This window comes from Hemitrygon akajei, chromosome 9 (assembly GCF_048418815.1).
Source record: "Hemitrygon akajei chromosome 9, sHemAka1.3, whole genome shotgun sequence".
Lineage (NCBI taxonomy): Eukaryota > Metazoa > Chordata > Chondrichthyes > Myliobatiformes > Dasyatidae > Hemitrygon > Hemitrygon akajei.
Genome location: NC_133132.1, coordinates 18,522,835 through 18,549,430, shown reverse-complemented (window position 1 = coordinate 18,549,430; position 26,596 = coordinate 18,522,835). Strand labels below are relative to the sequence as shown.

The 26,596-nt window shown below is 44.6% G+C and overlaps 2 protein-coding genes across 2 annotated transcripts in view; both read right to left on the bottom strand.

The window, feature by feature from the left end:
* Positions 1–20,129, bottom strand: part of LOC140732635 (uncharacterized) — a 41,258-nt gene extending 21,129 nt beyond the window's left edge. Inside the window, exons 1-7 of the mRNA XM_073055331.1 lie at positions 20,016–20,129; positions 18,512–18,656; positions 17,633–17,709; positions 15,808–15,972; positions 11,315–11,453; positions 10,920–10,996; positions 6,838–7,044 (exon numbers count right to left, since the gene is read on the bottom strand). Of these exons, the coding sequence (XP_072911432.1) occupies positions 6,838–7,044; positions 10,920–10,996; positions 11,315–11,453; positions 15,808–15,972; positions 17,633–17,709; positions 18,512–18,656; positions 20,016–20,064 (859 nt within the window). The 5' untranslated portion in view covers positions 20,065–20,129. The remainder of the gene's footprint in view (positions 1–6,837; positions 7,045–10,919; positions 10,997–11,314; positions 11,454–15,807; positions 15,973–17,632; positions 17,710–18,511; positions 18,657–20,015) is intronic.
* LOC140732891 (uncharacterized) overlaps positions 1–26,596 on the bottom strand; it is a 795,520-nt gene that overhangs the window by 487,556 nt on the left and 281,368 nt on the right. The window lies entirely within an intron of this gene.

The following is a 26,596-nucleotide window of genomic DNA, read 5'->3' as shown; positions in this document are numbered from 1 at the left end:
CATATTTTAATATTTGTAGATTACTGAATATCATTCATTCCCCTCCATCTAAAGAATTTGAATGTGTTGTTTCTCTTGATGCAGAGAAAGCCTTTGATAGGGTAGAATGCCCCTACTTATTTCAGGTTTTAGAAAGATTTAATTTTGGTCCATGCTTTATTCCTTGGATTAAATTGATTTATCAAGCCCCTTTGGCAGCAGTTATAACTAATCAAAACTAATCAAAATTCTTCTTATCTTAGTTTATATAGAGGTACCTGGCAGGGCTGCCCTCTCAGTCCGCTGTTACTTAATTTAGCTTTAGCACCTCTCGCTGTTGCTATTCGGGACTCCAAAGAGGTTTTAGGTATTAAGAGAGGAGATAAAATGCATAAGGTTTCGTGGTATGCAGATGACTTGTTAGTTTATATTTCAGATTCTAAGAAATCAATTTCTGCTTTGTTATTTATATTTTCTGAATTTAGTAGTTTATCTGGATATAAATTAAATTTGTATAAAAGTGAGTTATTTCCTATTAAAAATTATTTTGGTCAATATGATCAATGTCCTTTTATTATTGCTAAAAATAACTTTACTTATCTCGGTATTAAAATTACCAAAAAATTTAACGACCTGTATACATATAACTTTCTTCCATTAATTAAGTATATGCAGCAGGTAATTTCTAAAAGGTCTCCTATGACATTATCATTAATTGGCCATATTAATGCTATTAAAATGATAGTATTACTAAAGTTTTTATATGTATTCCAAGCAATCCCCTCTTTTGTTCCTGAACAGTTTTTTGATAGAATAGACTAAAATTCTATCTTTTATTTGGAATAATAAAAACCCTAGATTGAGTAAACTTTTATTGCAGAAATTTTAAAAACATATGATGGTACGGCTTTGCCACACTTCAGATTGTACTACTGTCAATTAATATTCGTTATATCACTTTCTGGATTCATTTTTCAAATATACATGATTGTCCCTTATGGGTGGATTTGGAGAAAAACTTGGTGAAGGGGTATTCTTTGGCCTCTTTATTGGGAGCTCCTCCTCCTTTTTTGCTTTCTAAGATCAGTAGTCGAGATTACAAAGTCGAAAATACAAATCAGTGAAGTTATATCAAATACATATTTCAATAAACATACAAAAGGAATATTGACTGTCAAAATCATGTACAGTATAATATTGAGCTAATATATAAAAGGAACCACAATTCCTCTTAACAGTTCATAAAAAAGACTCAAAATTTCTATTATTGAGAAGAACCCCCCCCCCCCCCCACTAAACTAGCCTAAAACAAATAAAAGACTGGGCAGTCCATTTGAGGATATAATTACAAAATAGCGAAAAATTCTTCTGGTCAAATCTGAAACTTCACGGAGCAGAAAAAAAAAATACCCAAAAATGTTAAAAAAAAGAAAATTTAAATCATTTGAAAATATTGAATGAAAGGTGGCCAGGTTTGCTCAAATTTAAAAGATGTATCAAACGTCCGACTTCTAATTTTCTCCAAGGTTAAACACGACATAATGGAGGAGAGCAAAAAATAAATAAATCAGTAGGTGGATTGGGATCCTTCCAATGCAACAAAATAGCTCTCCAAGCCAATAAAGTTGAAAAAGCTATGATACGTTGAGCGGAAGCAGGAACATCTCCTGCTTCCTTCGGAGTGATCCCAAAGATTGCCGTAAGTGAATTAGGTTGTAGGTCCAAACCTATGACTTTGTATAATGTTTTAAAAGCATCTCTCCAAAAATGATTTAGCTTTATACAGGACCAAAACATATGAGTTAAGGTAGCCAGCTCAGCATTACATCTATCACAGGTGGGATTTATATTAGAAAAAATATGTGCTAGTATATCTTTTGACATACGCACCCTGTGCACTAACTTGAACTGAATCAAGGAGTGACGGGCGTAGATAGATGAATTTTTCATTTGGTAAATACCTCTTCTATTTGTACCCATCACTCCTTGATACAGTTCAAGGTATTGCATCGGGCGCAGATGTCAAATGACAAATTAACCTGTATTTTTCCTAATATTAATCTTATTTGTGATAGATGTAATATTGAGGTGGCTACTTTAACACATATGTTCTAGTCTTCTATCAAGTTAGATAATTTTTGGAAAGAAGTCTTCAAAACTTTGTCAAAGGTTCTGAATTTGGATCTACAACTGAATTTACTGACTGCAATATTTGGGATGATTCCTTTGGAAGTAGGAGATATTCCTGCTTCTGCTCAACGGATGTTAGCTTTTACAACTTTATTGACTAGGAGAGGCACTTTGCTTAAGTGGAAGGATTCTAATCCACCTACTGTTATTCACTGGCTTACGTCCATTATGTTCTGTTTATGTTTAGAGAAAATAAGAAGTCGGACATTTGATACATCCTCTAAATCCGAGGACTCTTGGTGACCTTTTATTCAATATTTTCACATGCTCTGACTTACGGCCCTTCAAGTTACCTTTTTGTAGTTCTTGATTTGATCAGAAAGCTTTCCCTTGTTTTCTTTTACTTTCCCTCTCAGTTTGAGCTGCCCAGTTCTTTTGTTTTTTTTTGTGTTTTGGGCTTTTTTCTGTATATGTCAATCATAAAAGTTTCTTTATCCTTTTTTTTCTTCTTATGGATGAGAGGAGAATCAAATACCTTTCTCTTTATTATATACTATTAGATTAATACTTTGTTTGATCTTGATAGCATTTATTTTTCCTTTTATTCAAACTGTTATTGATATAGATATTATTGATAATTCGCCTTGTTTATATATACATATGTATTTTTTCATTTAACTAATAAAAAGATTGATAAAGAAAGGATTGCTACCTGTGCTACTTGCTAGCGAAGGCAAGAATAGTAGGATCAGGTAGATGAATACATGGCCGATAGACTGGGGCAGGGCTTCAGATTCTTGGATCATTGGGATCTGTTCTGGGGGAAATTGGTCCTATGAAGTAGGACAAATATCCTGGCGGGAATATTTAATAGAGCTGTTAGGGAGGGTTTAAACTAATTTGGCAGGGGAATGGGAACTGGAATGATGAAGCGGAAGAGAGGGAAACAGAAATAAATCTAAGATAGTGAGTAGTAAAGATGTCAGGAAGGACAGGCTGGTGATGGGGCAAATTTGCAGCCATTGGGATGAGTTGCAGTGCAATAAAGTTGAAATGCAATCAAAGCAAAAAGTACCAAATACTGGACTTAAGTGCATACAGCATAAGGAACATGGTGGATGATCTTGTTGTACAGCAACAGATTGACAGGTATGATATTGTGGCCATCACTGAGACGTGGCTAAAGGATTCATGTCTCTGGCATCTGAACGTCCAAAGATGCACAGTGTATCAGAAGGATAGGCAGATCGGCAGAGGGGGTAGCATGGCTTTGTTGATAAGAAATGATATTAACTCATTAGAAAGACGTGACATGGGATCGGATGTATGGGATCGGATGTATGGGTTAAGCTAAGAAATCGCAGGGGTAAAGGGACCTTGATGGCAGTTATATATCGGCTTCCTGATGCAATAATGTGGATTACAAATTACAACAGGAAATAGAAAAGGCTTGCTAGAAGGGCAGTGTTATGGTAATTGTGGGGGATTTTAACATGCAAGTGTGTTGGGAAAATCAAGTCGGAATCAACAGACAGAATTCACAGAATGTCAACAAGATGGCTTTTTAGAACAGCTGGTTGAGCCTACTTGGGGATCAACTGTACTGGACTGGGTATCATGTAATGAACCAGAGTTGATTAGAGAGATTGAAGTGAAGGAAACTTAGGAGGAAGTGATCATGACATGATTGAGTTCACTGAATCTGAGAAAGAGAAGTCAAAATTGGATTTGTTGGTATTTCAGTGGAGTAAAGGAAATTACAGTGGCATGAGAGAGGAACTGGCCAAAGTTGACTGGAAAGGGACACTAGCGGGAAGGACAGCAGAGCAGCAGTGGCTGGAGTTTAGGTGAGAAGTGGGGAAAGTGCAAGACAGATATATTCCAAAAAAAGAAGAAATTTTCGAATGGAAAAAGGATGCAACCATGGCTGACAAGAGAAGTCAAAGCCGAAGTAAAAGCAAAGGACAGGGCATACAAGGAAGCAAAAATTAGTGGGAAGACAGAGGATTGGGAAGTTTTTAAAAGCTTACAAAAGGAAACTAAGAAGGTCATTAAGAGAGAAAAGATGAACTATGAAAGGAATCTAGCAAATAATATCAAAGAGGATACAAAAAGCTTTTTCAAGTATATAAAGATTAAAAGGCCATTGAGAGTAGATATAGGACTGATAGGAAATGATGCTGGAGAAATTGTAATGGGATATGAGGAGATGGCGGAGGAACTGAACGAGTATTTTGCATCAGTCTTCACTGAGGAAGACAGCAACAGTATACCGGACATTCAAGGGTGTCAGGGAAGAGAAGTGTGCGCAGTCACAATTATGACAGAAAGTACTCAGGAAGTTGAATAGTCTAAGGGTAGATAAATCTCCTGGACCAGATGGAATGCACCCTCGTCTTCTGAAGGAAGTAGCAGTGGAGAATGGAGAATGCTGAGGCATTAACAACGATCTTTCAAAAGTCAATAGATTCTGGCATGGCTCCAGAGGACTGGAAGATTACAAATGTCACTCCGCTATTTAAGAAGGGGGCAAGGATGCAAAAAGGAAATTATAGACCTGTTAGCTTGACATCAGTGGTTGGGAAGTTGTTGGAGTCGATTGTCAAGGATGAGGTTACGGAGTACCTGGAGGCATATGACATGGTAGGCCAAACTCAGCATGCTGTCCTTAAAGGAAAATCCTGCCTGACAAACCTAGTGCAATTTCTTGAGGAAATTACAAGTAGGCTAGACATGGGAGATGCACTGGATGTTGTGTATTTGGATTTTCAGAATGCCTTTGACAAGGTGCCGCATATGAGGCTGCTAAACAAGTGCCCATGGAATTACAGGAAAGTTACATATGTGGATAGAGCGTTGGCTGATTGGCAGGAAACAGAGAGTGGGAATAAAGGAATCCCATTCTGGTTGGCTGCTGGTTACCAGTGGTGTTCTGCAGGGGTCCGTGTTGGGGCTGCTTCTTTTTACGTTGTATATCAACGATTTGGATTTTGGAATAGATGGCTTTGTGGCTAAGTTTGCTGATGATACAAAGATAGGTGGAGGGGCCGGTAGTGTTGAGGAAACATAGCTGCAGAGAGACTTGGATAGATTGGGAGAATGGGCAAAGGAGCAGCAAATAGATTACAATGTCAGAAAGTGTATGGCCATGCACTGTGGTAGAAGAAATAAACGGGCAGACTATTATTTAAATGGGGAGAGAATTCAAAGTTCTGAGATGCAACGGGACTTGGCAGTCCTCGTGCAGGATACCCTTAAGGTTAACCTCCAGGTTGAGTCAGTGGTGAAGAAGGCGAATGCAATGTTGGCATTTATTTCTAGAGGAATAGAGTATAGGAGCAGGGATGTGATGTTGAAGCTCTATAAGGCGCGGATAAGACCTCACTTGGAATACTGTGTGCAGTTTTGGACTCCTTATTTAAGAAAGGGTGTGCTGACATTGGAGAGGGTTCAGAGAAGGTTCACTAGATTGATTCCGGGAATGAGAGAGTTAACATATGAGGAACTTTAGATCGCTCTTGGACTGTACTCCTTGGAGTTTAAAAGAATGAGGGGGGGGGACCTCATAGAAACATTTTGAAAATTGAAAGGCATGGACAGAGTGGATGTGGCAAAGTTGTTTCCCATGGTGGGGGAGTCTAGTACGAGAGGACATGAGGATTGCAGGGCGCCCATTCAGAACAGAGATGCGAAATTTTTTTTTGCCAGCAGGTGGTGAATCTGTGGAATTTGTTGCCACAGGTGGCCGTGGAGGCCAAGTCATTGGGTCTATTTAAGGCAGAGATTGATAACAATATGAGTAGCCAAGGCATCAAAGGTTATGGTAAGAAGGTAGGGGCGTGGGACTAAATGGGAGAATGGATCAGCTCAAGATAAAATGGCAGAGCAGACTCGATGGGCCGAATAGCTGACTTCTGGTTCTTTGTCTAATGGTCTTCTGTAAATTTTGCAACAAAGCCATCTATTCCGTATCATTGATATGGAAAAGGTTACCTGCTGTCTACCCTTTCGGTACCTCCTTTATCCACCAATCTGATATTCCTGTTTCACCTCCTTTGCTCCAGGAGAACATGCCTAACCTCTCCACTCTCTCATCATAACTGAAACACTCCAACATGGTGATGTGCCATTGCATCACCCCTGCATTCTGCCCATGATCTGGGTACCAAAACTACTGCGCATGTCTGACAAGGTTTTTTCAAGTTCTATAATCTGTACCCTGAGTAATGAAGGTGTGTATCACATTTACATTCACAAATTGAGTGATTTCTTATTTTTTTCTTTTTATTTTATGTGTGGCACTGAACTGCTGCTGCTAAGTTAACAAATTCCACAACATACGCTGGTGATAATAAACCTGATTCTGATACGACATGCAGAGAGCAAGAGTTCAGTATTCACATTGGAACTAAATGAGTCACTCCACCAAAGAAAAGATGCAGTGTTAAAACTGAATGTGCAGAATCCACGTACAAGGAAGCAATCTCTTGTTTGGAGGTGTAATGCTTAAACAGGGACTAAACTGTATAATATTGTGATCATGTAACTTGTAAGGATCGAGCCACATGTGCAGACAATATGCTCCATCTGGCTTCAGGACCACATGCTGGGCAGTTTGCTTTAGAAGGACATATGCGGCAGGGTGCACTGCTGGTACTGATGATTCAGGACATCCCAGAAATTCCCCTCACCCCTTACACATCTGTGTGAATGAGAGCAGTGACGTACCTGTACAGTACACAGCGTGATCACTAGGTGTCGGCTTCAGGAGATACACAAAGTAGCCAATGCAATTTTTGACCTTAATATCCAGGCACGTGGTGTTGCTTTGAATTGCACCAGTTGTGCTCATGCCAGATCCAGGTATGATGTTTCCATTCATCGTGAAGCAAACCTTTCTCATCACCTCCCCCTCTGTCACAGTGGGATGGGAACCTGGAATAAGTTTAATTGTCATTCAACCATACATAACATAGAACATAGAATAGTACAGCACATTACAGGCCCTTCGGCCCACAATGTTGTGCCAACCCTCAAACGCTGCCTCACATATAACCCACCAACCTTAAATTCCTCTATATACCTGTCTAGTAGTCTCTTAAACTTCACTAGCGTATCTGCCTCCACCACTGACCCAAGCAGTGCATTCCACGCACCAACCACTCTGAGTAAAAAACCTTCCTCTAATATCCCCCTTGAACTTCTCTCCTCTTTCCTTAAAGCCATGTCCTCTTGTACTGAGCAGTGGTACCCTGGGGAAGAGGCGTTGGCGATCCACTCTATCTATTCCTCTTAATATCTTGTATACCTCTATCATGTCTCCTCTCATCCTCCTTCTCTCAAAAGAATAAAGCCCTCGCTCCCTTAATCTCTGATCACAATCCATACTGTCTAAACCAAGCAGCATCCTGGTAAATCTCCTCTATACCCTTTCCAATGCTTCCACATCCTTCCTATAGTGAGGCAACTAGAACTGGACACAGTACTCCAAGTGTGGCCTAACTAGTGTTATGCCTTAAAGTCTATCCCTCGACTTATGAAAGCTAACACCCCATAAGCTTTCTTAACTACCCTATCTACCTGTGAGGCAACTTTCAGGGATCTGTGGACATGTACCCCCAGATCCCACTGTACCTCCACACTACCAAGTATCCTGCCATTTATTTTGTACTCTGCCTTGGAGGTTTTTCTTCCACAGTGTACCACCTCACACTTCTCCGGGTTGAACTCCATCTGCCACTTCTCAGCCCACTTCTGCATCCTATCAATCTCTCTCTGCAAGCTTCGACAATCCTCTACACTATCTACACCACCACCAAACTTAGTGTCATCTGCAAACTTGCCAACCCAACCTTCTACCCCCACATCCAGGTCGTTAATAAAAATCATGAAAAGTAGAGGTCCCAGAACAGATCCTTGTGGGACATCACTGGTTACAACCGTCCAATCTGAATGTCCTACTTCCACCATGACCCTCTGCCTTCTGCAGGCAAGCCAATTCTGAATCCACCTGGCCAAACTTCCCTGGATCCCATGCCTTCTGACTTTCTGAATAAGCCTACTGTGTGGAACCTTGTCAAATGCCTTACTAAAATCCATGTAGATCACATCCACTGCACTACCCTCATCTATATGCCTGGTCACCTCCTCAAAGAACTCTATCAGGCTTGTTAGGCACGATCTGCCCTTCACAAAGCCATGCTGACTGTCCCTCATCAGATCATGATTCTCTAAATGCCCACAGATCCTATCTCTAAGAACCTTTCCCAACAGCTTTCCCACCACAGATGCAAGGCTGACTGGTCTATAATTACCCGGACTATCCTTAGTATCTTTTTTGAACAAGGGGACAACATTCGCCTCCCTCTAATCCTCTGGTACCATTCCTGTGGACAACGAGGACATAAAGATCCCAGCCAGAGGCTCAGCAATCTCTTCCCTCGCCTCGTGGAGCAGCCTGGGGAATATTCCGTCAGGCCCCGGGGATTTATCCATCCTAATGTATTTTAACAACTCCAACACCTCCTGTCCCTTAATTACAATATGCTCCAGAACATCAACCTCACTCATATTGTCCTCATCGTCATCATTCCCTTTCATTGCTGAATACCGAAGAGAAGTATTCATTGAGGACCACGCTCACTTCCACAGCCTCCAGGACACATCTTCCCACCTTTATCTCTATTTGGTCCTACCTTCACTCCTGTCATCCTTTTGCTCTTCACATAATTGAAGAATGCCTTGGGGTTTTCCTTTACCCTACTCGCCAAGGCCTTCTCATGCCCCCTTCTTGCTCTTCTCAGCCCATCCTTAAGCTCCTTTCTTGCTACCCTTTATTCCTCAATAGACCCATCTGATCCTTTCTTCCTAAACCTCATGTATGCCGCCTTCTTCCACCTGACTAGATTTTGCACTTCACTTGTCACCCATGTTTCCTTCACCCTACCATTCTTTATCTTCCTCACCGGGACAAATTTATCCCTAACGTCCTGCAAGATCCTGCAAGAGATCCTTAAACAATGACCACATGTGCATAGTACATTTCCCTGCAAAAACATCATCCCATTCACACTCGCAAGTTCTAGCCTTATAGCCGCACAATTTGCTCTTCCCCAATTAAAAATTTTCCTGTCCTCTCTGATTCTATCCTTTTCCATGATAATGTTAAAGGCCAGGGAGCGGTGATCACTGTCCCCCAGATGCTCACCCACTGAGAGATCTGTGACCTGACCCGGTTCGTTACCTAATACTAGATCTAGTATGGCATTCCCCCTAGTCGGCCTGTCAACATACTGTGACAGGAATCCATCCTGGACACACTTAACAAACTCTGCCCCATCCAAACCCCTGGAGCTTATCAGGTGCCAATCAATATTAGGGAAGTTCAAGTTACCCATGATAACAACCCTGTTATTTTTGCACCTTTCCAAAATCTGCCTCCCAATCTGCTCCTCGGTATCTCTGCTGCTACCAGGTGGCCTATAGAATACCCCCAGTAGAGTAACTGCTCCCTTCCTGTTCCTGACTTCCACCCATACTGTCTCAAAGGAGGATCCCGCTACATTACCCACCCTTTCTGCAGCTGTAATAGTATCCCTGACCAGTAATGCCACCCCTCCTGCCCTTTTCCCCCCTCTCTGTCCCTCTCTGTCCACTGAAATCCAGGAATATTGAGAATCCATTCCTGCCCTGGTGCCAGCCAAGTCTCTGTAATAAATAAATAGCCATGAATACAGCCAGACAAAGCAGTGTTACTCCAGGGCCAAAACACATTGTGAACAGTCATAGACGGCACAAGGCACATATAACATGTACACAGTCACAGAAAATATAATACAGCCCAATGCCCCGAGCCCATGAATGTGTCAAGAGCAAACCACCACAATTATGCAGTTGAACCCAGTCCAGCTAATCTTCCGTTTAGTGACAACCGGAGGGCAGCACCAAAGTCAACATGGCCGTCACGTCAACTGCCTCCGGCACTGACTGCGAAGCCTCTCTCCTGGATGGCTGCAAATTGCGGCACGATGCCTAATCCTCAATACAGCTGAGGCTACACAGCCCCACCCATTGTCGATACCACCAATAAACCAGTGAACCAGACTTGTAGGAGACTATATTACCAATGTCCAACAGGGCCTTGTGATCATTAAGTGAAATGACCAAAACAATCACAGGCTGTTAGACTGCACACCACCATCACACACCAACTCCAACAGCTTTCTGTAGCAGGCAGCTACACGGACCCCAACAAGTTCAGCTCCTCCGTGAAGCTGCAACACGCTGATGAAGTAGACCTGTAGTACTGAAAAGTAATTCTGAATGTCCAGACAACACACACAAAATGCTGGTGGAACACAGTAGGCCAGGCAAATATTATTTTATTGTTCCACCAGCATTTTGTGTGTGTTGTTTGAATTTCCAGCATCTGCAGATTTCCTCATGTTTGCTCTGAATGTCCAGCTTGTAATTGAAAAGAAATTGTGCAAACAGTAAGAGTAAGTGGAAAGCACTGAGACCTGTAGTTCACAAAAGAGAGTCTTCAGCCGGATCAGGAACTGCTCATTTGTTGCAGCCCATAGACTCAGTGTGGTCAGCAGGCAGGCCCACAGCACTGCTGCCCAGAAACACCATGAAGGTGGCCCTCCACTGCCAGGCTCAATGAGGATTCAGGGTCAGTGTGTGGTTTTAGTGACTGTGAGAAGCATCTTTCAGGTCCATGCTTAGGATGTTGTGCAGAGACCAAGGTCATCAGTCTGACCCTCCTTTAAAAAAAAGGAAATCCCTACTGTTGTGAACACTGAGCCTACCTTCTAACCAGCCTGGGCTCTTTCCGCAGCAGCCACCCACCGGAAGCTCTTCTTCAGGAATCCTCCATTCGCCGGAACTGAAATAACAATTGGAGAACAGGCTCCTAAACTGAGGCAACTTATTCACTGAGAGAACTGAACCCTATTCTCAGCCTGTCTGCTTTCAATCTTCCCCCAATATCAGCTAATTTCCTTTTTTATTCTCCATTCCTATCTTCCTTTTTTCTCCCTCTGTCAGTCAGTCAGGCACTGTGCAAAATGTGTCAGCTCCCTTATCCCTACAGTTGCCCGCTGTCCCATTTTGATGACCAAAGATCTGGTCACCCAGCATTTCCCCTTCCCACACCCTTCAATCTCCCTTCATGCTGGGTTTGATATCATTATTCCCTCATTACCTGCTGAATCTGTACCATCCTTGTTCAAGACTTGTGTCAGACGAACATTGTCCACTCGTGCTAGGAGAATTTGTACTCCTCCAGGGCTGATCCAAGATGTTATAATTTACACACGGATCGCCCAGTGCAGGGTCTGTAACTGAGGGACAGCGTGACGAGAATTAGTTCAAGGGTCACCTGATATCACGCAACCTCTTATATACCCAGCCCACTTCCACCATTCCCACAGGACAAGCAACAGTCCTGTTCTCCAATCAGTGAACAAATCCACAAATAAATGGTGGAAACTTTGCCTCATTCCAAACCCTGGCTCCATTGCACTTAGTCCACCAGGCCCACAAACTCACACCAGTGATAAACTGATGGGTAACAGAAAGAGCAACCCCAGCCATTCTCTGTAGCATTGGTGTGAATGGGCGTCAGATTCTCAATGGACCAAAAGGTCAGTGTCCCTGCCACGTGACTCTATAACATATCAACGCAACTGGTGTCCAAATGCTTCACGGCAACCCACCAGCCCAAGAGAAAAGTAACAATGCAGAAACAGTAAACATTGCCAGTGATGTCACCATATCCCCTGTCTCACTGAGGAACAGGGTATGCAGTGGATGTGGACAAAATGTTTTCTGTGGTGGGGGCGTCTAGAATAGACAATAGGTGCAGAAGTAGACCATTTGGCCCTTCGAGCCTGCACCGCCATTCTGAGATCATGGCTGATAATCTGCTATCAATACCCGGTTCCTGCCTTGTCCCCATATCCCTTGATTCCCCTATCCATAAGATACCTATCTAGCTCCTTCTTGAAAGCATCCAGAGAATTGGCCTCCACTGCCTTCCGAGGCAGTGCATTCCAGACCCCCACAACTCTCTGGGAAAAGAAGCTTTTCCTTAACTCTGTCCTAAATGACCTACCCCTTATTCTCAAACCATGCCCTCTGGTACTGGACTCTCCCAGCATCTGGAACATATTTCCTGCCTATATCTTGTCCAATCCCTTAATAATCTTATATGTTGCAATCAGATCCCCTCTCAATCTCCTTAATTCCAGCGTGTACAAGCATGTACAAGAATAGAGGACACAGCCTCGGAATACAGGGAAGTTCATTTAGAACTGTGATGAGGAGCAAATTCTTTAGCCTGGAAGTGGTGGATCTGTGTAATTTGGTGCCAAAGGTGGCTGTGGAGGCCAAGCGACTGGGTATATTTAAGGCAGAGGTTGATAGATTAGTCAGAACATGAAGAAAAGAAATTGGAGCTGAGAGGGAAATGGATCAGCCATGATAAAATTATGGAGTACATTTCTGTTCCTATACCTTACTGTCCTATGGTGTCCACTAGACTCAAAGAACAGCCTCTGCTTTAGCTCCAATTCTGTGTGTTCACTCTGACCATCACCTTCCACACCAGAAAACAAGAGATGCATTCAGGTTTTGTGTTCAACGTGGGAACCCTGTAGGGAACAGCCAACCTCTCCTAGTGTTAGTACACATTGGATATCAGTACAAATTTCCTGCCTCTTAATATCCATCCTTCTTTGATGTTTTCTGTTGGAGTGTTTGGTGAGTTTTAGCTGTGTTAAACACAATTCTGCAAAGCTGATGTAACTCAGCTTGATTTAAAGTTTCACAAGGTTCCAATACCTGAAGCATACAAACATAGAAACAAACTGAAAATGCAAAGAAACACTACGCTGTTAAAGGCAAGGTCCTCAGCATTGTTGCTGAGCAGAGAGATCTTGGGATCAAAGTTCATAACTCCTCCAAAACAGCTATCCAGGTATATGAGGTGGTTGAGGTAGCTTATGGAAAGTTTGCTTCTATTAGTCAAGGAATTGAATTCAAAAGTCAGGAGGTTATCTGCAAATTAATAAAACTCTATTTAGGCCACATCTGGAGTATTGCATACAGTTCTGATCGCTCCACAATAGAGAGGATGTTGAGGCTTTGTAGAGGGGGCAGAAGAGGCTTACCAAGATGCAGCCTAGTTTAGAGGGCGTGTGCTATCACGAGAGGCTAGATAAATTTGTGTTGTTTTCAATGGAGTGCAGAGGCTGAACGAAGATTTGATTGAGATCTATCTGAGTGGGGATGGAAGAGGAGTTAACATTTGTAACCATGGATGTGGGGAGCGAGTGAAAGAGACGGCAGATTGGGACCTAGAAGAGTGATGTGAACCAGAGGGGAAGGGAAAGAGTGGATATCTGGCAAGCTGAAGCAAGGAAATGCTTGATGTCTTGATTGAGGGAATGGATGGTTGTGATAGGGACCATGGAGGGGAGGGCTAGACCCTTGGCGGAGTTGATGCGAACGATGGGATATCTGGGGCCCCAGGGAGGGCAAGATGAAGGAATCAATCAGGTTTAAAGTCAACAGCAGGTGTTGTGAACGTTGCTGCTTTGCTGCAGTGACAAGTTGCAATACATAGTCATAAAAACTATCAATTACAGTAAGAAAATATAACAAATAAATTAAATAAGTAGCCCAAAGAGAGGTAAACGATAATATACTGAGGAATTGTTCATGGGTTAAATGTCCAGTCAGAAATGTGATACTGGAGCGGACCATGCTGTTCCTGAAATGGTGAGTGTGACTTCAACTTCAGGCTTCTGCACCTCCTCCTTAATATTAGCCACGAGAAGAGTGTCCTGAATGATGGAGGTCCTTAATGACGGATGCTACCTTTTATATACATCACCTTTCGAAGGTCTCCTTGATTCTGGGGAGGCTATCTGGCTAGGTTTACAACTTCCTGCAGTTCTTTTTTCCCGATGCTGCGCAGTGGCCCTTCCACACCGGATATTGATGCAACCAGTTTGATTGCTCTCCACTGTGCAGCTGTAGAACTTTGTAAGTGTCCCTGGAACTCCTAAAGAAAAAATAGCTGCTGACAGGCCTTTTTTGTAACCTCATCTATATATTGAGCCAAGGACAGATCTTCACAGATGCTGACTCAGGACTTGAAACTGATCACCGTTCCCCTTTCAGATCCCTCGAAGGGACTGGCGTATGTTCCCTCACCTTGCCCTTCCTGAAGAGCTACAATCAATTCCTTGTTCTTAGTGGCATTGGGTACAAGGCTGTTGCTGCAACACCACTCAACCAGCTGACCTTTCTCACTCTTATACACCCCTTCGTCACCATCCGAAATCCTGCCTTGCTGTTTCAGCTGTGCCTAGCCACACAGTCGAGGGTGTAGAGAGAGTAGAGCAGTGGGCTACGCACACATCCTTCAGTTGCACCACTATTGATTGTCAGCAAGCAGATGCTATTTCAGCAAAGAGGCGACGTTAAGGAGGGGCTGACGCTGGGTCTGTGGAGAAGGAAGGGATGGTTGGGGCACGGGGCATCAGTGAGACACTGAAATAAGGGCAAGAAGGCATGGCAGGGCCTTGGGGGGAGACAAAGGGCTCAGACTGGGGGAAGGGAGGAACCATTCTGGCCCAAAGCGAGAGCAGTTTTCACTTCCAGTTAGCTGAATGGGAAAGGAACAAGTCTGCATAAAGGACAAGAAGGCTCCGCTCACTTTACAGATGGTGAGAGTGCTGTTAACCATCTGGTTCCCAGGTTGGAACATCTCCACGGTCCTGCTTCAGTGGTCTCAACTGTCCAGATGTGTGTTGTGCTGCTCAATGTAGTCTCAAGGCATGACCAGTGCAGACAATACAGTAGGAGGAGTGGGTGTGGGAACTGGGCAAGATTCAGTTTGTCTGTTCCAGCTCAGGTGGGGCACCTGGCCCAGACTGCATCTGTGGCTGGCCATACAGTTGTAGGTGTAGACAGAGAGATAGGTTGGGGAGGGAAGGACAGGAGGCAACATGTCATGCAGGGGCGGAAAGCGTCAGGCGAGGAAGGAAAGTTTCAGACAGGGAAGGAAAGATTCGGACAGGGAAGGAAAGATTCGGACAGGGAAGGAAAGATTCGGACAGGGAAGGAAAGATTCGGACAGGGAAGGAAAGATTCGGACAGGGAAGGAAAGTTTCGGACAGGGAAGGAAAGTTTCGGACAGGGAAGGAAAGTTTCGGACAGGGAAGGAAAGTTTCGGACAGGGAAGGAAAGTTTCGGACAGGGAAGGAAAGTTTCGGACAGGGAAGGAAAGTTTCGGACAGGGAAGGAAAGTTTCGGACAGGGAAGGAAAGTTTCGGACAGGGAAGGAAAGTTTCGGACAGGGAAGGAAAGTTTCGGACAGGGAAGGAAAGTTTCGGACAGGGAAGGAAAGTTTCAGACAGGGAAGGAAAGTTTCAGACAGGGAAGGAAAGTTTCAGACAGGGAAGGAAAGTTTCAGACAGGGAAGGAAAGTTTCAGACAGGGAAGGAAAGTTTCAGTCCAGCAATGTGCCTCATTCTGGAGGTCAGGGAATTTGAAGTGAGCTGATCACTGATGGCCTACTGAAAAATTTAGGCCACTTTGGCTGCTGAAAGAATTTGATGACCCAGAAGATCACTGGGCTTCACACAGAGATACCGATGTACAGAGCCAATATGACGATAAGCATACCTGTACAATACACTCTATACAAGTCCGGTGTCGGCTTCAGCTTGTACACAAAGTAAGCTGCGCAGTTTTTGATCATGATTTCCAGTTTCTTGTTGCAAATGTGGTTGACCCAGTCGAAACAGATGGTCCTGTTCACTTCACCAGCTCCCACATCGGGATGGAGACCTGGAATGAGGTTTACAAGCACTGCAAAATGAATGTGATCCCACGACGGGTTGGGGACCCAGAATGAGGTTTACAAACACTGTGAAATGAACCGGCTCCCATGTCGGTATAGGGATCTGCATTGAGGTCTGTAAACACTGTGAAATGAACCCGCTCCCATGTCAGTATAGGGATATGCATTGAGATCTGTAAACACTGTGCAATGAACCCATTCCCACGGTACAGCAGGGAATGAGAATCAGTACCTACCAAAGCAGGGTGATTAACAACCCACAGCCTGGTCCAGCCTCAGTCAAAATTAACACCCTCCTCGCCACGACCCATAAACCCCGAGGTCACTTCATGCTGGTAATGTGTGAGGGACAGGGGGTCCTAACCTGCGGTCCACAGAGTCCTTGGTTAATGGTGGGAGTCCACGGCATAGAAGAGTTTGGGGACTCTTGTTCTACAGGTTCATGGGATCATAGACTGGAAACACCAGTTCTGTTGCTAATGTGCTTTAATATCTGATGAAGCCTCGGCTCAGCAGCTGAACTGCCGTTAATCAGCTCAATGCCATCAACTTCCAGGGATATTTAAAAAAAAAATTATAGGCATAGAAAATGCCCAGAACCTATTATAATGAATAATTATACAGGGGCTAAACACGTGCTGTTTGACCTGCTACAGAGCTGTTCAATAAGACGTTTTCTCCTCCTCTTGCCAAAGGCAATGATTACGCTGAATGATCTACTCCAGGGGTTTGGGAATTCTGGAGAAATGGAATTATTAAAAGGAGGTGATAAGTTTGTGACAGGTCGGACAATGGAGTTGTGTGGGGAACTGTCACATAATTAGAATGAATAATATGCCTTATTTTAGGTTTACAGTATCTGCAGTTTTTTAAATTTAAATTTGCTGTAACATTCTGACTGATTAAATCTTCCAGTCAGTCACATGCTCATGGACATGCGCCACATCTCTTAGACTCGAAGGCTAAAGTCATTCCCATTAGTTCTAATATACAAAATACTATCAATACACTTGCAATTAATAGCTCCATGAGGACCACAAACCTGCTGTGGCTTGTCTGCTGGCATACCTCAATTACCCAGAGAGCATCTTTGGCTAGAGTCAGAGCTTTATGGTTTGGCTCTTGGTAGGGTCACCCATGCCTGAGAGGTCAAAGGGCAGAGGCCAGATTAAGGTGGTCTACTGGTCGTTCAGGTACAGGAGAATAGCTCGGAGCTAACAAACCTGCAAAGCAGAATCCTACATGTGAGGCAATGGAGAGCCTTCATTGCTGCCCTAAACATCAGCGGCGTGATGGGCAAAAAAGAACTCTTAACCAAAGAAGCACTTCGGGAATTGGTGCTAGATTTCAACTGTAAGAGGCTCAGTCGGCTGATCCACAGCACAACTGCCAGAATACTGCTTGCTGCAAACCCGCCCCTCCCCTGGACTCCATGAACATCTATGAGTGGAGTGCACACTGAGTGAAGACCGTGAAGAAGCCCCTCAGTGAGCCCATGTCTCTGTCTGCACATGAGGTTGCGGCTTACCCTACTGCAGCCAACTAAAGCCATGACTCCAGTCAACATAGCTCTTCTGGTCATAAGAGACTGAGATTATAAATTATGCCTGATTCAATAATAACTGTGATAATTTCTTGTAAACCTACCATTTAACCAGCCTGGGACCCATGCAGAGCAGTGAAAGAACGGAACCGTAGTCTCAGGAATCTTGACATTGCCATGACTGAAACAAAGATTAGAGAGTCAGTCCCAGACCAGGAACTGTGGTCTATTATATCCACTCACTGTCCAGCTCTGATCAGATCACAGGAAACTCTGTTTGTCCTCCGCCCCTTCCAAATTCTTGTGTGAATAACCATTTCCTCACAGATGAATTTGGGAGTTTCCTCTTCTCTGTACCCTCACCCTGGTCCCCCAAAGAAGTGACATCTCTCGCTTCCCTGTATGACTCATTCTAAAACATCTTATCCACACTGATGTACATGCTAAATAGCAGAAGGAAACAATTCAGCCCATCAGGTTCAGACTGGTCCCTTGGGGAGTGATCCTTTCTGCACCATTCATGACCTCTTCTACCCAAAAATACCTATCAAACACACCTGATTTAAATTACATATATTTTTTTAAATTATTGTGTGCCATGTTGTATGTCATGGCCAATTATGGTTTGTCCATGATTGTTATTCACAATTTTTTCGGGAGATGTGGTTTGCCATCGCCTTCTCTGGGCAGTGTCTTTACAAGATGCTGACCCCAGCCTTCATCAATACTCTTCAGAGAGTCCCTGTCTGGTATCAGTGGTCGCAAAACCAGGACTTGTGATATGCACCAACTCCCCATACGACCATCCACTACCTGATCCTATGGCTTCATGGGTCCCGTTTGCTTAGGCTAGGGAATTTAAAGGGCAATTTACATCGCTAGCTCACACTTGGGTTATGGAAGCAGCCAGGAAGATGACGGAAAATTCACTGACAGCATCCCATTAGGATGTAACTGGAAACCCAGGAGCTGCTGAACCTCACCTGCTAAATCTGTACCATCCTTCTGCAAGGTTTCCGTCATCCATCCACCGACCACTGCACCGAGTTTCAAAGCAATCCGTGCTCCTCCAGGGCTGATCCAGGATGGTGTGATTTTCACACGGATCACCAGTGGTGGAGTCTAAAACTGAGGGACAGAAAGATGACCTACTTCCATCTAGTATTCACTGGTCATTCAGCCTTTGCTAACCCCCACACAACTCCCCAGATCGATGGACACCAATCACCTGAGATTTACGCTCCAGCCAGGAAGAGCGTAAACCAGATGGGCAATTCCTCTGTCTCTAAGGTCAGTCTTAGAAGTCTCCCAGGTTATATTCAGGAGGAGGAAAGACCATACCAACATGCCTGCTCCACTCCCAGTGGAAAAATCACATCAATTTCATTCCCCTCTCCTTATTACCCTTCAGCTCCACAACTTGCTCATCAAAGCACATCTGCTTCCTATTCCCAACTGCCTACAGTTTGGAGTAATTTATAATGATCAATTATCCAACCATTCCTACAAGCCTTTGTAATGTGGGAGGAAGGTTGAGAACCAGGAAGAAACTACATGGTCATGCAGACACCATGTCTTTCTTGGGGGAATTAGGAAAGTACAGGTAGATAAATCCCAAAGGTGAAATAATATTCTAAAGGGAAGATGAGGCAGCCGTGGCTGATCAGGGAGGTTAAAGGCAGCATAAAAACAACAGAGAGAGCATATAATTGAGCAAAAATTAGTGGGATATTTAAGAATTTGGAAACTTTGAAGGATCAAATATTTAAAAGCATTTTATTTCCTCAAACTATGCCCAGGATCGCTGGTACCTCTCTTCCCCAGGCTTCTCCCTCAGCCAGTAGGTCTGGTACTGTCACTGATCTGGCTCCGGTCATACCTCTGCCCCACCATGACATTCGCCTCTGTGACATCACCCAGCTCCGCCTTTCCCTCAGTCCATCTCAGTCACACCTTCAGCCATCTTGCAGTCCCGCCCTCTTCTCCACACAAACTCTGCTGGCTGTGCCTGAAATTGCCCAATGCCCCTTTTCCCACCATCCCCATGTTCACCAGTCTGTTTGAGTAACAAAAACCCAACTTTGCTTTCGCATCCAACATAGCCTCACTACTTCCTCCCAGGGTAATATCCTCTGGCCTCTCAACATTCCCTCCAGTCCCAGCCTCTCGGAGTGTCATCACTGCATTGCTAGCCATGCCTTCTCCTCAGTCTTCAAGCCTGAAATTCTCTGCTGAAAGATTTCTGCCTCCCCATCTCGCTCCACTCCCTAATGTTGATTTACCGAACCGGGTATCTGGATGCTTCTGATCACCAACTTTAATGCCGTATGTTCCAGTGTCAAATTGGATTTATAATGTTCTCCATATCCTTCAAAACATTTCCCATTAAATACAGACTGCCTCTGCTCAGCTACAGAAACAATAAATAACATCTACTTCCTCTTACTGTACACAGCACGCAGTTTGTCCCTCCAAGACATTACTCACCCAGAGAACCCAGGATCAGCAGCAAAACCTTCAGTTCAGCTGGTAACATTCTGGAAATGAAAGACTGGAATTAACTCAGTGAGAAATGACACACTGGGGCTGAGGGCAAAGTGTAAATACCGATGGGAACTGAGGATCAAAATGGTTTTCCATCTATAGTGGGATAGATGCCTCCCTCCCTCACTGAAACCCCACAGGCAGAGGTGGATCTCCTTTTCTCCTTCTTTGAGACCCCATGACAAAGGTGAGATCTCTTTCACTGAGACCCCACAGTAAGAGGTTTCGTCTCCTTTTCTCCCTCACTGAGATGCCACAAATGGAGGTGAGATCTCCCTCACTGGGAACCCATGGACAGAGTCGAGATCTCCCTCATTGAGACCCGAGACAAAGGTGAAAAACTGCTTCCTGAAACCTCACAGGTGGATGAGACAGAGGAGATGAATCAGCTTTAATTTATTCGCACTCTCTCTTCCCCCACCCCGACACACTGTCCCTCTGCAACACACACATATGCAAACAGAGCACGACAAATTTCAAGTTCTAGCAGGTTTGGGGATGTCTGCTCACGTGTGACTCCCGATGAGGTGTAGGTGTGTGACTGGAGGGAGATGGGACCACCTACATCCTCCTCACTCTCTGCTGTGAGTGGTGTCAGGCTCAGCGACAGGTCGACTACTTTCCGCATCGGCTTCTAGAAGCAATTAAGTCTGAGCTGGGCAGTGCAACCGTTGATGTATGTTTGGGGAAAGTATGCAAAGCAAACAAATGTCATCTATCCTGAGCCTCTGCAATGAAGAGCCTATTGTTCCCTGTCAGTCAATTTCCCCTAACAGCAATGGGTTCAGTGATGGGTCAGTACTGAGGAGAGGAACAGGAATGGAGACAAAATAGTCACAGGATAACAGTTGTCAGGTTTATAATGGGTCAGAATTGTGGAGTGGAAGCTGTGTATCTGTCAGGAACGGGGGCCAGATGGACCCAAACGCAGGACGCAGACACTGAAGTACTAGGGGGAGGACAGGATGGATATGCCATGGCATGTAAGGGTTAATGCAGGCGGGGCTGGATCCAAGAGTTCAAACGAGGCAGGCAGGCGGGCCGATCCCAGAGTTCAGACGAGGCAGGCAGATCCCACAGTTCGGGGCAGGCAGGCAGGCAGATTCCTCATGGCGGGCCGCATGGATCCCGGGCAGGGCCGCCTCCCAGGCGGGAACACAGAGGCCTGGGCCAGTCGCAGACACCTGGGCAGGTGCGGGGCACAACCCTTAGGGAGCAATAGGTGGAAGGGGCAGAACCCCCGCTGGGCAGTGGCAGTCCGGCCGCACCCGCCTGACGGAGGCAACGAGTAGGAAGAGGCAGAGCCTCCACCGGGCAGTGGCAGTTCGGCCGGACCCGCCCGACGGAGGCAACGGGTAGGAGGGGGCAGAACCCCCGCCGGGCAGCGGCAGTCCGGCCGGACCCGCCCGACGGAGGCAACGGGTAGGAAGCTGGGTCCAGGGTAAGCAGCAAAACTACAGTGATCCACCGGGTACATTGGTAAATTGAGAAAGGCAACCGACAGCGTGGCAGCCCAAGCAAGGAGAATAAGGCAGAACAGCAGGACTAGCGCACAGGAGAGAAGCAGGGGAACAAGACCAACCGGATAGAGCATATACAGAACAGTCCAGCAACCAGGGCAGAGCAGGATTCCGAGCAGGGCAGCAACCAGGGTAAGACAGGATTCCAACCAGGTCTGAACAGGATGTAGAACAGAACGCCCGGTCTCCGTCCCACGGCCCCTTATAAACACCGGCAGCCAAATTGGCCACAGGTGTGCCCCCTTGATCCAGGATGATCTTAACAGGCTGAAAGGGGCCGGGCGGGACAGCTGCAAGACCCGGAGTCCGGAGTACTCAGACCGGATCGAGACCCGGAACGCGGATTACGGACCGGACCGGACCCTGACAGTATCATCTGTAATGGTCAGCACACATTAGTGGGAGTAGATGCAGAATAAACCCTTAGTCAGGTTGGCAATGGATCAGTACCCAGAGTGGACTGTAACTGAGAAGGGATTTAGAGAGAATTTTATGAAAGATGCAAAGACTTTTATACAGAAGTAAGAGTGTAGTCATACTGGTCCACCATAAGGTGTTCATCTCAGACGGCAGGAAGAGGCAGACATAGTTAGGAAGGCAACTGGCAGATGGACCTTTAATGTATGGGGTTGTGTAGCATTGGTCAGAGTCATGGAGCACTACAGCATAGAAACAGATACTTCAGCCCATGCCAGCCTGTTCTTCTCTCTAGTCCCATCTACCTGCGCCAGACTATTCATCCCTCATCCATGATCTCTCACCTCATCCACTTATCCAAACTTTCCCAAAATGTTACAATTAAATTTGCCTCTACCCTTTCTCTTGGCAGCTCGTTCCACTCAGACCACCCTCTGAGTGAAGTCGCCACTCAGGTTCCTCTTAAATATTTTATCTTTCCCACTAAACACACCAGTAAATAAATTCCTTATGTATTCAAACTTTCTTTGTCGTTCAGATCCTTGTAAATTTTCTCTCAGCTCTTTCAATTTAATTGATATCTTTCATTTCTGTGCACATTACTTTGAAATCTGCTTCACTAACATAATTTACAACCTTAACATAACATCACAAGTCTTGTACTCAATGCCCTGATTGATGAGGGCCATTGCACCTAAAGTTCTCTTTTGAACCGTATCTGCCTGTGAGGCTGCTTTCAAGGATATGAGTCCGTATTTCCAGGTTCATACACCTCACAGCCCTAACATTCAATATGTAAGTCTTATCCTGGTTTGTCCTCCTAAATTGCAACATTTCACCCTTATCTGCAATAAATTCTACCTGCCCCTTTTCAGCCCGTTCTTTCAGATGCTCCAGATATTCTGCAAGCATTGATAGCCTTTCTTGCTGTCCATTAAACCCACACTCTTGATGTCAGTGGCAACGTTGCTGATCCAGTTTACCACATTATCATCCGGATTGTTGTTACAGATGCCAAACAACGGGCTCGGCACTGACCCCTGTGGACACCACTAGCCAAAAGCTTCGAGTTGGAGAGACAACCAATGCCCTACCACTCTCTGGCCGCTCCCGCTAATACAATGTCGAATCTAATGGACTATGTCATCCAGAATGCTAAGCAAATTAACCTCCTGACCAACCTGCCAATGTGGGAAGTTGCATAAAGTCTTGTGAAAGTCCACATAAAAAACATCCATCACCTTTCCTTCATGAACGTCTTGGTAACCTACTCAAGAAACCCAGTACATTCAGTTAAATATGACCTGCCTTGCACAAAGCCTTGTTGAGCATGAATGTTTAATGTTCTGGGTTCTGTACGTTTCAATTTAAATTTCAATGCAAAGAGTATTATCGGAGAAGCAGGTGAGCGCAGGGCATTGTCCAGCATTTGGAATAAAGACTCTGTAGTCACTAGTGAGACTTTGTTGCCGGGGGGGTGGGGGGGTTGGCAGGACCGGCTGCTTAATATTCCAGGGATCTGTTGTTCTCGACAGCACAGAGCAGGGGGTATTGAAGTGGGAGTAGTAGCATTACTAGCCAGGGAAAATGTCACAGCACTGTTCCAACAGGACAGGATGGAGAGATCGACGACTAAGGATATACAGTCATGTGCGAATTCAACCAACGGCAAATCGAAAAAACCTGGAAGTGCTCTTCCAGCACTTGTTGTTCGAGCATGTACAGACTTTTTTTTGTCATTATTCCCTAAACAATGCAGTATAACAACTATCCTACATAACATTTACATTGTATTAGGTATTATAAGTAATCTAGAGTTGATTTAAAGTAGACGGGAGGATGTGCGTGGGTTATCCTGCATCAAGATCGAAAAAAAAACCGGAAGTTCTCTTACTAAGTAAGTTGGAACAGGTACATCCGGTATTATTTAGCGTCAGTTAGTCAAACGTTTGTCTTAGTATATAGTATATATTTTACCTTTCTATGCATATAAAACACTTGTCTGTTTCAGCGCCGGGCGATCCAGTGACAGATCTCTCCCAAGCTCGCTGTCCATCTGTGCCAGGTGGATCAAAATCCCAAAACCTCGAAGCCCAATAATTAAACCACTGCATTGCTTAGTAATAATTGTAGCTTTCATCGGAGCAGGGCCTTTCTCACTTTATCCTTTAAAATTGTTCCGATTGTTGACTGACTGTAGCCTAATGCTTTTCCAATGACTGATGGCATTTCACCTCTTTCCGATCGCTTTATCATTTCCATCCACTTTATTTTCAATCGTGATTGTGATTATTTTTGTGAACAGAAACTCAGCGGATTCAGAGCTCTACCGCAGGGTCCTAAAGTCCACCGCATTGAGAACGGTTAAATAAGGTCTGGGGTTCCGCTGGGTCCTGAGGTCCACCACATTGAGACAGGCTGAATAAGAGACTTGAGCATCCACGTTTTTGGTATCCGCGAGGGGTCCCGGAACCAATCCTTCGTGGATAAGGAGGGCCGACTGTATGTGTGGAACTAAGGGATAAGAAATGGGTGACCACATTAATGGGATTAGATTACAAATCACTCAATAGTGAGCTGGATTTAGAAGAATGGATTTGTAGAAATCACAGACTGTGACAAGAAACACACGGTTGTGATAGTAGGTGAGTTCAACTTTCCACATATTGAATGGGATGCCTCTAGTGTAAAAGGACCAGATGAGATGGTGTGGCAAATGTATTCAGGAGTTTTTCCTAAATCAATACAGAGGCTCTCAGATCTTGTGGGATGCTACAGTAGTAATTGCATGTAGATATAGTATTTATAGGTGTTGGTCTAGTGATCTGAAGGTCGCTAGTTCGAGCCTCAGCTAAGGCAGCGTGTTGTGTCCTTGAGCAATGCACTTAACCACATATTGCTCTGGTGCCAAGCTGTATCAGCCCTTGCCCTTCCCTTGGACAACATCGGTGGCATGGAGAGCAGAGACTTGCAGCTTGGGCAACTGCCGGTCTCCCATACAACCCTGCCCAGGCCTGGGCCCTGGAAACCGTCCAATGCGCAAATCTATGGGCTCTCGAGACTAATGGATGCCTATTTATATTTTTTAAGTTAGTAGTACAAAAAAGAGCCAAAACAAATGAAAAAGCGAGCAGGCTGAGTATGTCAGTTCATTGCCCATTCATAACTTTGATGTTGGTGGGCAGTGGGGAAGAAGCTTTTCCTAAAACAATGAGTGACTTCAAGCTCCGGTACCTCCTCCATGACGGTAGCAATGAGAATAGGACATGTCCTGGGTGATGGAGTCCTTGGTGCTGAATGCTGTCTTTCTGAGGCACCGCCTGTTCAAGACGTCCTCACTGTTGAAGAGAATAGCACCTTAGAGGAAGCAGGTTATTGGCAATTTCTGCAGCCTTTTCTGAACCAGTAGAGTACAGCCCGCACCCCCCCCCCATACTGTAACAGATAGTGTAGCAACCAGTTAGAATGCTCTCTGCTGTATATCTGTACAAATTTGCGAGAGTCTTTGGTGACATTTGGTGACCCCTCAGACTGACAATGAAATACAGCTACTGTCATGCCTTCTTTGCAATTTCATTAATGTTTGGCTCAGGATAGATCTTCAGAGATTTTGACACCGAGTTACTTGAAACTGCTTATCTTTTCCACTGCTGATCCCTCAATGAAGGCTGGTATGAATTCCCTTGACTTCTCCTTCCTGATGTCCACAGGCAAATCCTACATCTTACTGATGTTAAGTCCAAGGTTGTTGTTTGGACAGCACACAGCTATCTGATCTATCTCACTCCTGTACACCTGCTCATCACCAGTAAACTTCTGCCAACCCAGCTGTGTAATCGACAAATTTATATATGGTGGTTGAGGAATCCATGCTTACTCTGACTGCTGACACTCGAATTTCTGCCATACTGTCTTCCACAGTGAAGACAGACACAAAATACATTTTCAGTTCATCCATCCTTTCTTTGTCCACCATTACTTCCGCCCAGCATCATTTTCCAGTGTTTCAATGTCCACTCCCACTTCTCCTTTCCTCTTTATATACCCAAATCTACTTCTATCCACTTTTATATGATTGGAGAGCTTACCCTCATATTTCACTTACCATAGAACATTAAAGCACAGAAACAGGCCTTTTGGCCCTTCTTGGCTGTGCTGAACAATTTTTTCTGCCTAGTCCCACTGACCTGCACCTAGACCATATCCCTCCATTTACCTCTCATCCATGTACCTGTCCAAGTCTTTCTTAAATGTTAGAAGTGAGCCTTGCATTTACCACTTTATCTGGCAGCTCATTCCACACTCCCACCACTCTGTGTGTAAAGAAGTCCCCCCACCCAATGTTCCCTTTAAACTTTCCCCTCCTTCACCCTTAACCCATGTCTTCTGTTTTTTTTTCTCCCCTAGCCTCAGTGGAAAAAGCCTGCTTGCATTCACTCTATCTATACCCATCATAATTTTATACACCTCTATCAAATCTCCCCTCATTCTCTTACGCTCCAGGGAATAAAGTCCTAACCTATTCAATCTTTCTCAGTTTCTCAAGTCCTGACATCATCCTTGTAAACCTTCTCTGCAATCTTTCAA